At 45.2% G+C, this 13,847-nt stretch overlaps 1 protein-coding gene across 1 annotated transcript in view; it reads left to right on the forward strand.

Annotated features, from left to right (window-relative positions):
* The first annotated feature begins 959 nt into the window (after positions 1–959).
* The window catches only part of LOC110336980 (guanine nucleotide-binding protein G(q) subunit alpha), a 241,821-nt gene continuing 228,933 nt past the window's right edge, over positions 960–13,847 (forward strand). The window contains exon 1 of the mRNA XM_021219756.2: positions 960–1,491. Coding sequence (XP_021075415.1) covers positions 1,356–1,491 — 136 coding nt within the window. The 5' untranslated portion in view covers positions 960–1,355. The remainder of the gene's footprint in view (positions 1,492–13,847) is intronic.

Raw genomic sequence — 13,847 nt, forward strand, 5'->3', positions numbered from 1 at the left:
CGATCTCCCAGAAGTCATCCTTAACTGTCACGGTGTAGAAGGGTCAATCCTATGTTACCAGACTGTTTAATGTAGTGTGCTGGTAGGAAAACAGAAACCACCTCAGTGACCCGAAAAGTTGGAACGGATCAGGAGGCTCTTGGAAACTTGGGCAGCTTCGTTTTTCTCTTTAGGATTCAGATTCCTATCTAGAGATACCGAGGACAGTTCCGTTCACAGATCTCTCAGTAAACCCCAGAGAGCCAGTGACAATCCTTTCTCTTCCCTAGCAAAGAGTATCTCATCTTCTAAGATGGATCTTGGGTCAGAGCCTACTCGAGGCAGCTTCTCCCCAATGGCGTTTTAGAAATAGGAAAGGGCAGCCGGGCTGCAGAGAGGCCCGGGGCGTAGCGCGTGGGCTCCCGGCAGGGCTCCCGCAGCGCCAGCGGCCAGAGAACAGGCCGAGGCCGCCATATTCTCACCGACCACGCCCCGGCAGCCCAGCGGCAGCCGAAGGTTGGTGTCCGCCTGCCGGACCCGCTGGAGCGGCCGCGATCGCCGCGCCGGGGCTCGCACGGAGGGAGGCGGCCGGCGAGTCGGGCGGGCAGTCGGGGGCGGGGCGGGCAGTCGGAGGCGGGGCGAGGAGAGCGCGAGCGGTCCAGGAGGGGCCGTGGCCCCGCCCCTTGCGCTGCGCCCGCCCCCTGCGCCCGCCCTCCTCCCGCCGCCGCCGCCGCCGCCGCCTCCCTCCCGGATCTGTGCTCCAGTTCAGAGAAAGGAGAAAATGTGTGTGTGTGGCGAGGGGGAGGGCGAGCACTGAGCAGCCGCGGCGCGCCTGGCAATCGGGCCGGGTGGGCGTCCGGCGGAGGCGGGGGCGGAGGCGGGGAGCGCGCGGCGGCCGGCTGCCCGGTTTGCGCGCGAGCCGAGTGGGCGCGGGCAGGCCGAGGGCGCCCGGAGCCGAGTCAGGCGGCGGCGGCGGCGAGGAGCGGGCGCGCCGGGCGCGCGGAGCCGTCGGCGGGTCGCTCGCTGCGGGGCCGCCTCGGTGGATGAGCTCGGGCCGCTGGGCGCACAGCCTTGGGCAGCGTCGGCGGCGGCGCCTGGAGGGCCGCGCGCTCTCCGAGAAGGCGGCGTGTGAGCGCGGCCGGGCGCGGCGGCCTTTCCTCGCGCGTCCCAGGCCCCCGGCCCCGCTCGTCCCCGGCCCGCCTGGGCTGCGGGCCCGGCCGCCTCGTTCACCGCGGCTCCCTTGAGCTCGTCCCTGACGCGCGCCTGGGCGGCGGGGCTCCGCGGCCGCCGCTGCCTCGGGGGAGCGAGGGCGGAGGGCGTGTGTGCGCGCGTGTGAGCAGGGCGCCGGCGGGGCTGCAGCGAGGCACTTCGGAAGAATGACTCTGGAGTCCATCATGGCGTGCTGCCTGAGCGAGGAGGCCAAGGAAGCCAGGAGGATCAACGACGAGATCGAGCGGCAGCTGCGCAGGGACAAGCGCGACGCCCGCCGGGAGCTCAAGCTGCTGCTGCTGGGTGAGTCCGGCCCTTGGGCCCGGGTATCCCCCGCCCCGGCTCGCCGCTGCCCTCCCCGCGCGCGTCCCCGGCCGGCACCCGCACCCGCGCGCGCGCGCACACCCAGGGGCCGAGGGCCGGGGCTCCCCGGCGCGGAGCCGCGGCGTGCGCCTTTGGTGTCATCTAGGGGCTGTGCTCTGTGCACCGCGTCTGCGGGACGGCTGAGCGTCCGTGCGAGCGGCGCGGGTGGGCAATGGCGTGCCGTGCGGTGGTCGGCCAGCGTCCATTGTGGCGCGTCGTGGGGTGGAGAGGAAAGGGTGGAATCGGGGAGCAGACCCCGGGTCTGGATTCTGCTAGGAAAGGTGCTGAGGAAGCCTTGGCTGGCGCTCCAAAGAAACCCGGGTTAATGTACTGGGCAGGGGCGGGGCGGGAAGACTAGCCTAAATGTGCTCTGGTGTAGCCACCAGGCCACTGACAGGAGTGACCCCAGAGAGTTGCATGGCCAGTGGATGATGACAGGCGTCTCTATGAACCATTTCTTCCGGATAAAGATGAAGGATCCGCGAGTGTTGGACTGTGTGGTTGTTGACAGCAGCCGGGTGTCTTTTGTTTAATGAGGCGACCCAGATGTATGCCTGAATTCACAGCAGTTTCTACTGGAAACCAGCGCAGCCTCTCAGTTACTCTCCTGGAAACAAACAGAAACCTTTTGTTTAAAATGGACATTTTAGTATCTTGCCATCTGGGCTCCAAGAAAAGACGGGAAGAGTGAGAAAAAATTTCCCTCTGATCTCGTCTAAAAAACCAAAACCAAAATAACAACCCAACATTCTGCCTTAACATGAAATTAGCAAGAAAATGCTATTTTTAAATAGGAGCTATATTGATTATTATCTCCGAGAGAATGTTCAGAATCAAGCGATCAGGGTTCATGTACAAGCGAGCATGACATAACTATTGCTATTGTGGTCGGAAGCATGAACTGCTTTGCAGGAACAGGCCTGAAAAATGTCTGCACTTGTGTTTATTTGTATGAGTAAAAATACCTCTTCTCAAACATTTCTGTAAGAAAAGGATGTTGCATTGTTGGGATTTGAGAAGCCCCCCTCCCGTTTTTTCTTTTTTCTTTTTCTTTTTTTTTCTTTCTTTCTTTCTTTCTTTCTCTCTCTCTCTCTCTTTTTTTTTTATCCTATCTGGAGCATTCCATGTGCTGGCTCCAAGAACCCATTACCTTGGGGCCTGAACTGCTTATGTACTGGATTGCTTATTGTCAGGAGCAAAATATCATAATCACAAGTGGTTCCCAATGTTGTTCCCTTCCCTTAACCTAGGTCTTTATATTGAAATCCAGTTAAGTAAATGTGCACATATAATGTGTTCATAAAGACTAGAAGACAAGAGGCTGACTAGAAAGATGGGTTTCAGGTGGATAAGCCAGGGGAATGGGGAAACTGGATGAACCTGCCCACCCTCATCATTTCTGTTTCTTCTCAAGGCTGAAAATGCAGTGTCTTATCATTTTTTTTTTTTTAATTGAGAAGGGAGAAACAAGGGCAAGCGGGATAAATATATGTTGTTCCAGTATACAATTAAGAGGAAAGACACGTGGTTTAGAGATTTTGTCTTAGACCTGGTTTTTAATTTTCCTTTGTTTATAGTCTTCATATGTTTGTGCTTAGCTAGGGACAGGGCATTTGAGGTCTCGTTAACCAAACTTATTTGCCTGAAATTTGACAGCTCGAGGTTTGCCAGCAGCTATGAGTTAGGTTTGTCAGAGGGCCTAGGTTTACATGCCTGAGAGGGGAATACACTTAGATACTTAATTACATGCTGTATATTTTAATAATATACCATGCTTTAAAAAATGAACGTGGAAGTGATTTCCCCGAGGGGAAAACCCCCACAGTTCTGCTAAGAAAGTGGTAGCTATACGTGTGTGTGGCGGCCCTCCCCTCACTGATTCTAGATTGGAGCAGGGTTTAACCTGGCCCCACCTCACCCGTCAATGACAGGCTGTTGGAGGTGGTAGGAAACTTGCCACTTATTCAGCACCTACATCCATGAGCAACATTTAAAAGCCATACAGTTCTCAGTCAGAAGCGGGAGCCCTGGCCATCCGTAGCAATCACGGCTGCCCTCAGTCTAGACAGGCTTCTTTTCCAAGTGCAGTATCCACACTGTCTGTGTAGTCACGATAGACATCAAGGGCAAACTTCTCTCTCTGCGTCTGGGTATGAGTTTAGCAGGAAAATGAGTGTTGAATTGAACAGGGGAGCGTTTGGGGGAGGGGCTCCTTCTTGGTCTGCTGCTTCCTGAATAGTCTTCATTTCCTAGTTCTTTCGTTCATTTTACCAACATCCATCCAGAGGAGATTATAGAATATATTTCATCACATTTTAAAGTTCTTTTCACATCTTTGATCTCTTATTTACATGGAGGGATCACGCTTGTGTTGAGGTTCTGTGTAAAATTGTTTTCAAAGTAAGTATTAACTCAAGGTTGACACTTAATGGAAAGGGTTTGTTCCGCAGGGGTGCAATATAGTGGTCACCTAATTATTTACTTATTAAAATATAGATGCATCACAAAGCTGGTTATCTGACTAGATAATCAAGTGTGCCTGTAAAATTTGGGCTCTTTTGAGTCATTACCCAGCACTTAGGTCAGTGCGTTCCACATTTATTCTACAGAGCTTACACAGTTTGGTCTCCTTCTTGAAGAATGATCTCTGACATTTCATCACAGTAGAGTTTCATTTTAACTTAGTAACTTTTGTCCTATTCTATTTAGTTCCCTCATATTAGTGTTTGTTTTCTTTGATACCTCAAAGAAAACTTTGTGTTCTATATAGGATATAGTAGAAGATATTTGATACTCAACATTTACTAGGTATAAAAGTATGTCTTGCCTATAAAATTGAATATCATGAATATTCATTAGATATTTTTGCCGGTGGTACACAGATCATAGCATTTAATTACTGATTTGTCTTCAAGTCTCTGAGGACCAAATGACTTTAGGTCGTAGATATTCACTGCAAAATTTTATTCAATTTCTTAAAGATGTCACGTCTCTCCTCATTGACCTGTTCTTTTTACATGTGTTTAAAATCTTTACTCTGTAGACCTTAGTCATCAAATTAGCAATCCCTTTTTATTGATGGATTCTTCCTATTGAAAGCAGACAAGTTTAGGTCAGTCTTAAATGGAATATGCATTTGGTTTTTGAAAGGAATAAAATCGACATTTCAGCCTTTTTACATGTTCCTCTCAGCAAATTCATGAGGGTAAGATTGTGTTCATTTGTTCACTTCTTCATTCCAGCTTCTAAGACAGATCTGAAAGAGTGGTCTTAATCGGTACTTGTTGATAATTGATTTTGTGAACTTGAAAAAAAATTCACATGCGCTTCTTTGAGCCATAAGTTAGATGCGCATCCCAGCAGGTTGTGTTTTGTGCTGGGTATGTTAGCATGGGAGTAGCATTTGATACTAGGAATTGAACCCAGAATCTCACACTTGCTAGGGAAGTGCTCCAACATGGAGCCCCTGCTCTCTTTTTACTTTTTGAGACAAGGTCTCACTAAGTTGTCAAGGGAAGCTTCGGATTTGTGTCCTCTTGACCAGTTGAGGTCATAGGCATGCACCATTGGCTCAGAGTCAGCCATGCTTATAGACTGTCAGTGTGAGGAAGACCAGTCGGTTCTATACTTTAGTTACTGTTTATAAAGGCTAGTTCACACCTTTCATTCTATGTATGCATTTCTCCCATTATGCATTTGTCATAGTGAATTATTAATATCCTTTCTCTGATTATCAAAACGATTTTTGTGATTAATGCATACATTGACATGAGAGAACTTCAGCTGGTTAAGTACAGACTTTTAGGAACTGGTATTTGTATTGAAAGTTGCAGGTGTAAAGCAAGAAGGGACCTGGGAGGCTGGGAGTTGGGGCTGTGTCCAACTTAAGTTAGAGAAAGTTGCTTTGTGGACATTTAAGCATCCTTCCAATTCTCTCTCAGTAGCTGTCAGGATTGGCTGCCCTGAACCCTCTAATGTAAACATATTGGAGATACCAAAATACGGTGTTGCTATAAAAAGACTGACAATTTTTTCTTTTTAATGTTTTTTTTTAATCTTTAAAGTGTTTAATACATTTCTAAATATCAATGTTTGTTGGGATGTATTTCCTCCTTAAAACAAACAAACAAACAAAACAGAGAAAACAAAGTGTTTATTTCTGAATGCTGAGATGAGAGGTTCCTCAGAAACCCAGGCTGTAGGGCTGACTGTGACGGAGCCTTCAGAGTAAGACGTTTTTTCATGGAACTATGTGGATTGCCTATCTGCCATATACCTGTCAGTCCTGGACTAAGTCATTTCCTCATCAGAGAACTTTGGCCTAAGTTAAAACCCTGCTGACGGTTTTTCTGTGAAGTTATTCCGTGTAAATCTGTTCAGACATATGTATGTAGGGGTAGAAAAGAGAACCAGAACAATTTAGTAGCTGTTTTGTTCCCATGAATAAATTTGGTAGCTCCTTTTTTATTTAGAAAAACTGACTCAGTTCCTCTTTACGAGGTGTTCAGTTTTCAGGAGTGTTTAGTAAAGATTGTTAGCGTTTGTATTTCAGATGAAATTTTAAGAACCTGAAACAGCTTTTGTAACTATGAGGTTGTATGTGATATGCTAAACTTAGCAGGAAAAGTGAAAAGATTTTTCTTCATGATCCAGGCAAGCTTTGTAGTAGAGAAAAAAATGAACAGAATTTTTCAGGATGATATTGCTCCTAGCATCCGTTATCAGTTTTTCTTTGAAGGGAGCTATTACTCTGTTGATGTTAGTGGACTATTGATTGGTTGTTGAAGCAGGGACATAGAGAGCCAAGGAGATGTTTTGAAAGAGAGAAGCCATTTTCAGGTTGGGAATGTTTCTCCTTGAGAAGGAGGAGGGGCTGTTGTTATCTGTAGACCTGTTGTGGAGGGGCTGTCTCCTGCAGGTCTGGTGTATTGGGTTGAGGCAGATGCATAGATTTGTAGTTGTAGATTTAAACTCTCATTTCCTGGCTGAAGAAGCAAGCCGTGAAGAAGAAGAAGCAAAATGTAGAATCTCTACAGTGGCTTTTAGGTAGTCATTAAGGTTGTGCAGAATTAATCCTAGGGAAGTGTGAAATAGCAATAGAAGGGAAGATGTACGATTGTTGGTAATTACATTGGTGGCAGTAACTGACTACACAGTAAACAGAGCATTTTCTCTTACTTTGCTGAATGGAGTAACACGAGGGAAAGCTATTCTCAGATCTGGACAACTGTTTTGTGTCAGCAGCTGTAGCTAATGTATTAGAGGGCATTTCATGATCATATTTGATTTGTTATGTCACTGATATGTAGACGTCTGGATGATTTCTTATCTAATGAGTGGCAGTAAGGCAAAAAGGACCTACACATACTGTTAGGATGAATTAGAGTCTAAAGTGGTTGTGAATCTACATTATATAGAAAAATAAACTGTGAGCCCCAAACAGAATTTGCCATATTAGTTAGGCCTGTGGTCAGCCTTCATAGGTGTCTTTTCTGAAGACAGCACTGAATTTTTGCTAAAAGCCTTTACTTTTTACTTTTTTGTGCAGGTGATTGAACCTAAGGACCCAAGTGTGCTAATCCATATGCTCAACTGCTGAGCTACATGTTAAGCCTCTTTATAGTTCAGTATTAAGAACAAAATTAGTATTGTCCATAAATAAAATTATGAAGATCTCTCAAAGCCACTGACTAAACAAATACCAATTACTTGAAAATAACTTTTCCTCCAGAATTTCTTCCTAGTCATATATTAAGAAATAATAGCCATCTATCAGATGTTGTCCACATAATGAAATATTAAGCACTTCTATGTGCAAAGTTATGTGCTACGTGAAACACTGCTTAGTTATGTGCCAACAGGAAGGACAGAGCAAGTCTCCAGGCTTGTTTTTTCTTGGTTGTTGTCTGTGTTGCCTTGCTGGCTGTTTTTTTTTTTTTTTTTTTTTTTTTTTTTTTTTTTGTGCTTCTTCATGCAAAAGAAAAGGCCAAACGTGTTATAGGCCATTGTAGGCGCCCTTCTGGAATTCACTCAGGCAGGGAAAGTGATGGGCTGGAGAATGTGACTTCCTAAATGCATGTGTATTATTTTTACCAAACCGGTCAGTGTTTGCTTGTAATGCTGTTGATGACCATTGTTCTGTGGAGGCTCTTGGATCTTTATGTTTTAGCATCACACCAAGCATAGCTAATCTTACCTTGGCTTTAGGTCCAGTTACTAGGGGTGTGGAGGCAGCTGGATTCCCACAAGAAAGAAGAGCAGTTGGAGGGAATAGATGTGAATTTCCTGCTTTTCTCTGATGGGTATCTTCTGTCTGTTCGCCATTTTCCACTTGAGTGGTGCCAACTAGGGCACGCAGTCAGAGGCCTTGTGTTTTAGGAGGTGGTGGAGTGCTTGTGGTCTCCCGGCTTCTTCATTTTCTGTTGAGAATGTTTCCTGGTCAGTTTGCTTCAGGGTGCAAAGCAGTAGATAGAGCTGTTCCACTGGAGTGCTGTTAGACACACAAGACCTTTGAAATTTCAGAATCCTGTGCTCATTTATTACACGCTAACCTGGGATTGTGACCAGTTGGATTGCTTTGAAACAAAGTAGTTTCAAGTAAGTTTTAATGGATTGTGGTGCAGCTGGGGTCTGAAGGGTTTTCATGTCATTATATTCCTGAAACCTCACAGAAGGGAACAAGAACTGATCCACACATTGAGGAAAAGGAGCTAGAGTGAGGCGCTTGGGCTCTGCTACAGGAAGTGAGCAGTTATGTTTAGAACCCAGTATGCGTATTTCTTGGAGATAACCTTGTGATTTCTCCCCCCCTTTGGAGTATTGAAAACATGAATTGCTTCATCTAAGAATTTGTTTTTTTTTTTTTTTTGGTCATTACTTGTTAAAAGCTGGAATTAGAATTTCTTTCATGTTTTGAAGCCATTGTTTTAAATATTCCTTTCTTATATTGTCTTTGCATGGGCAGCAGTGTTATCTTTGGTCTCTTAGCTGGCATTTAGCACTTGGTAGCTGCAGCTGTCTGGAGAGGTGCTTGGGATTTGCCCAGCTTCTATTCAGACTTACAGATGTGGGTGCTGTACCCCATATGAATATTACCCATTCATTTATTCTCTCATATGCTAGTGAGGGTCTTTACACATCCCTGCACGAATATTTTCTCAGACTTAGAGAACTTCCCAGTTTTGTCAGACATCATGTGGCAATGAGCTGGCGCGGGAAGTTGAGTGTTTTGACACATTAAAAGAAAAGGGTTTGTGATCAGTAAAGGAGACAACTGGCTTTCTTTTGCACCTCGTACTGTGGTCTGCAAAGCAAAATACGTCATTACCGAATAGAATGTCAACTCCTTCTTCCTTCCTTTCCAGAAGGCAGGGACTTGAGATTGGTTCATGATTACCAGCAGAGAGTTAGTGAGCCAGTGCAGGATAATCTAATGGGCTCCTGGGTTTGCAAATAGGATACCGTGTGTTTGCTAGAATGGGGATGGTCCTGTGGGCTGTCAGCATGTGTGATGTAACAGCACGTCTTCCTTATGCAGTGCTTTGAGCACTCTGGTCTCAGTTACTTGAGTGCCTTTTAGTTGTCTCTGTCTGATTGCATTTCTGTACAGGTCATTATTGAGGGTGTGGTCTTGTTATATCCAGTCAGCTGGGGGTATGCTCTTTTAGGGGTGCATGTATGTGTTTCAAGGTAAAGATGCAGTAGTATTTTTTGCCACTTGCATTGATATTTTAGCATACTTCACAGAGTGCTTGCCTTGTAATACATGTATATCCTTTCTGTACATGGCAGATGCAATTTTCCTCTTGTCCTAGAGAGATGACCCATTTCCTGCAACTTGTTCTAATAATACAGAATGACTTTAATTCTTGTTCATAGTTTGCCCTTAAAAGAATTGCAGGGTACTTAAGTACTTAACTCTTCACTCTGTAGCTCTTGTATATTTTTGAGAATTGACAAGTCACATAATGGTTTGAAACAATGGCAGATTGTGAAATAATGCTGTTATGTTGCGCTTTGGATTCTGCTGAATATCTTCCACCAACCTGTAAAAGACAGTCAGTATTTCTGTCCTACTTGTCCTGAATTTTTTTTCTCCCCTATAGAGTGATCTTAGGGGGTAATCTGTTCATTTGTTTCGTTTGCTTTTTGTGTGGAGACATAGAATGAAGAAATTAAAGGAAAAAGATTTCCAAGGATCATGTGAACTTTGGAACTCTTCTTTTTGGTAACCCTGGCTCTCAGGTGCTTTGCTCTGTGGATAAGGGGTCTGAGTATGTGGGAGTGGGGAGGGTGCCTCCTCCCATTTCAGGAGCTTTACAAGGAAGCATTGCCAATCTGGTGGGTCCTGCTGACTGGTTTGGATCTCTCTCCTTGCTGCAGTAACTCCTGTGTGATACAAGCAGCCCTGCTAATGGCGGTAGTGAGATGGACTGGGTACTCAGTAAGCAAGGCCTGTGAATGAGGCCTTAGCTGCCCAGGGCTCCCTCCTGCTGCCTGGCATGCTGCTGATAGTGGCTCTGTCTTCACAGGGAGTGGTATCAAAATCCTTCTGTCATATCAGCATGAGTCTCCTGCTTCCTGCAGGAAAGGCAGTATCCTGGGCGGCGGCTTGGGGTGGAGCTGAGAGGCCGTGCCTTGTCTGCTTAGGCAGGGTAGAAACTACCCATGCCAGCTTCCTCTGCCTTGGTCCTTTGTTGTTGTCTCACTGGGCTAGTTTACAAATAATCTCTGCTCCCCATTTTCTGTGAGTGATCATTGGCAGGGCTTGTGAAGTGGGCATTGAGGGCTTCCTATTCCAAAGAGGGACACGGGACACAGCTTGGAGATTGGGGTGGGGATGGACCTCTTTTACATTTGAAGCTAGCAGGAAAGATGCAGTAAGCAGAGCGTTTGTGCTCATCATCTTTATATCACGGTACTCTATCTTCTTAGGGCTTTTACACAAGAAACTATCTGTGACAGGGATCTGTATAGAAGGAGTGTCATACCTTTTTGTTTTAGATGTATTTGATGCTCTGACCGCTGCACCATTCTAGTTGGCATGTGCACAGTTAAGAGGAACCTTAAGAATGCAACTTCCTGTGTCACTTGTCTGTATCTCTAGAAGGGCTATGGTCAAAGAAGCAACATGAGGATTCTCACTGAGGTCTTAGGAAAGCTGAGAAGAGCCAGAGTCTGCAGAGGTGCCAGGCTTTGACTGACGCTGCCAAGCAAGCTCTTGGGCTGCTGACTTCTTGTATCAGGCTCTTGGCTTTGTGGTTGGACAGTCTTAGGGCCAGAACGGTCCCAGGGCAGAGGACAGAGATGGGATCCAAGGTGTAGAAAGGCAGAGGGTGCTGCTGTGGTGGGGCCCCATGGCTGTGTCTTCACCAGTCTTCAGCTGGAGAGCACGGAACAAAGGAGAAATGTCAGTTGCTTACTCCGTGGCCTCTGTCACAAAGAGCAGGCCAGTGCTGCATCTCCAGCTTTCTCCCTAGTGCCTCCGTTGATCTGCCTTTTCTCCTCACAGTCAAGGAAGCTTGGGTTGGCTGGGAGGACTGTGTTGTAGTTACTCTCCTGCAGAGTAGAAATAGCACAGAGCTCATGCACAGCAGAGTCTTAGAAAGAGCCATCCACATTGAAAAAGAAAGTTTGCCGTGTGGCTGCACCATGGCTTTATTTTTTGTTTTCTGACAATTCTTTGAGGTGCTTAGAAATATGTTCTGAGAACCCTGCTCTCCTGTAGTAAGTTATGAGGGTGTGTCTTGAGCCATCCTTGTCCAGGAAATGCTTTTATTTGGCTTGTTTCTCCTACAGCAGAGCATATTTCAGTTGCCCAAAGCAACAAGAAGATAAGCAATATCACAAGCTATTGTTGCCAGAAAGATTTATCCTCATGTAGAGGCATGTCTTGCAGAAAGAACTTAGGCATTTTAGCCTAGGCATCTATCAAGGAAGTCATCATCTTTAAATGTCTTGCAGGCTTTTTTCTTTTTCAGGCCAGTCTTGAATTCATTATGTAGCAGAACTCACTGTGTAGCCGAGGATGACTTTGAATTCCTCTACCTCCTAAGTTAAGTGCTGGGTTTATAGGCCTGGACCACCATGCTCAATGCAGTGTGGTACTGCGGATGGAACCCAGGACTTCCTGCATGCCCTTCTAATTGAACCATATCCCCAGTGCTCTAGTATAGATGCTAAAGAAGACTTGAATATGGGCCTGCACACTGAGCATTGAGCCCACAGCAGGTGGTTGCTGAGCCTGCTGTTCTATAAGGGAATTACCTCAACACTCTCCCTTAACATTTTTCAAGAATGCCCAGTGTCTGTTTCTAATTGACCAGCATTGAAAATGGAGCTGCACAATAAAAACTGCATGGGATTTCTTGAGTCAAAATGTGGGAAAATATGTTCTGAGAAAATGAATAATTTGAAAGAACTGGGTGCTAGAACAAAAAGATACAGTCTCTAGTTTCACGACTCACTTGTCCTGGAGTTCACTTTGTAGACCAGACTGGCCTCGAACTCAGAAATCCTCCTGCCNCTGCCTCCCGAGCGCTGGGATTAAAGGCGTGCGCCACCATGCCCGGCTACAACTCACTTTTTGATGAAACTAATGATCTGCCTTAACTCTGAGCCCTTGTAGCACATTCCTGGCTTGCAGTGAGTTTGGAGGGGAAGGAACTGCTGTGTCCAACAATCAATGCTCTGTGGACATTCTTACCTTTTTTAATTTTTGAAACAGGCTTTCACTCTGTAGCTCTGGCTGTCCTGAACTCACTGTGTAGGCCAGGCTACTCTCAGATTCACAGAGCTCCTCCTGCCTCTGCCTCTAGAGTGCTCATTCTTACATTTCTTATATTGGGTCATTTGATATTCCCTTAGAGGTGTTTATCAGTGCTAGACACTGTCATCACCAGTGATAGGTGACATAGCTTTTCTGGGATTCTGATTAGCTTCTTGCATTTTCTAGGTAGAGTTGTTTCATTACAGGGAATGATAAAACCAAAGACCTTTGAGAAACATATTTTTTGTAGAACTTCTGCTCCAGGCCATGCATACATTGGGAACTGAGTCTTAACCAGGGTTTTCCTAAATCTCTAAAGTCCATGAATTACTCCTCAAATTACAATGTATCCTCTGAGGGCTAGTTAGTTAATAATGCTAGACCCAAGTCACCGGGTTACAGACTTAACTTTTATATTTATATAAATTTAGTAAGAGTATTCTTCTTCCTTGGTGGTACTGAATTTATAGTGGTTTGTTTTCTATTTAGAATTAAGAATGAACACTTAATATTTTCTCAGGTGGTTTAGTTCTTTCTAATATAGTAAAAGAGTGAGAAAAACATTGTACTTAATATAAAGTTTAAGTGAGACAAGAAAACTTTTCACTTAATTTTTTTATACTCTTAAATATATTTTTATGTTAACCTTTGAATATATAACACTCGATTCTGTTAATTATATTTTTTCCTTTTTTCATTTATAGAAGTATAGTTTTTTCACACCCAATTGAAAAAGTGGTTTTAAAATTAATTCATAAATATAGCCAGAATGTTCCAGTATAATCTAGAGCTATGGCCTTTTTCTGGGTACTGTTCCTTTCTATTCTGTTGTATTTTTTTTAGTGTTTCTTGTACAGGTGTGACCATACTATATAGTTTAATATTGTTGTGAACATGTTTTATGTGGTGTGACAGAGTTCACATTTACATCTGAGATGGGTGTATGATGTTCCATGTAGAGAAATTATATGACTTTGTTCAGTTCTTTTAAGAAATATTTTATTCACCCGGCAGTGGTGGTGCATGCCTTTTAATCCCAGCACTCGGGAGGCAGAGGCAGAGGCAGAGGCAGAGGCAGAGGCAGAGGCAGAGGAAGGCAGATTTCTGATTTTGAGGCCAGCCTGGTCTACAAAGTGACTTCCAGGACAGCCAGGGCTACACAGAGAAACCCTGTCTCGAAAAACCAAAACCAACCAAACAAAAGAAATATTTTATTCTTTGTATATAAGTGCTTTGCCTTCATGTATGTGTGTACCATATGTGTGCTTGGTTTCCATGGAAGTCAGAAGAAGGCATTCAGTCCCCTGGAACTGGACTCACAGATGGTTGTGAACCACGGTGTGGGTGCTGGGAACTGAGCCTGAGTCCTCTGCAAGGGCAGCAAGTGCTCTTAAGCCACTTCAGCCCAGCAGCTTTTTTCTGTTTTGACATATAGGGTTTTCTATTTCTTCCTTCCTTCCTTCCTTCCTTCCTTCCTTCCTTCCTTCCTTCCTTCCTTCCTTCCTTCCTTCCTTCCCTCCCTCCCTCC

The sequence above is a fragment of the Mus pahari genome, chromosome 1 (genome assembly GCF_900095145.1).
Source record: "Mus pahari chromosome 1, PAHARI_EIJ_v1.1, whole genome shotgun sequence".
Taxonomy (NCBI): Eukaryota; Metazoa; Chordata; class Mammalia; order Rodentia; family Muridae; genus Mus; species Mus pahari.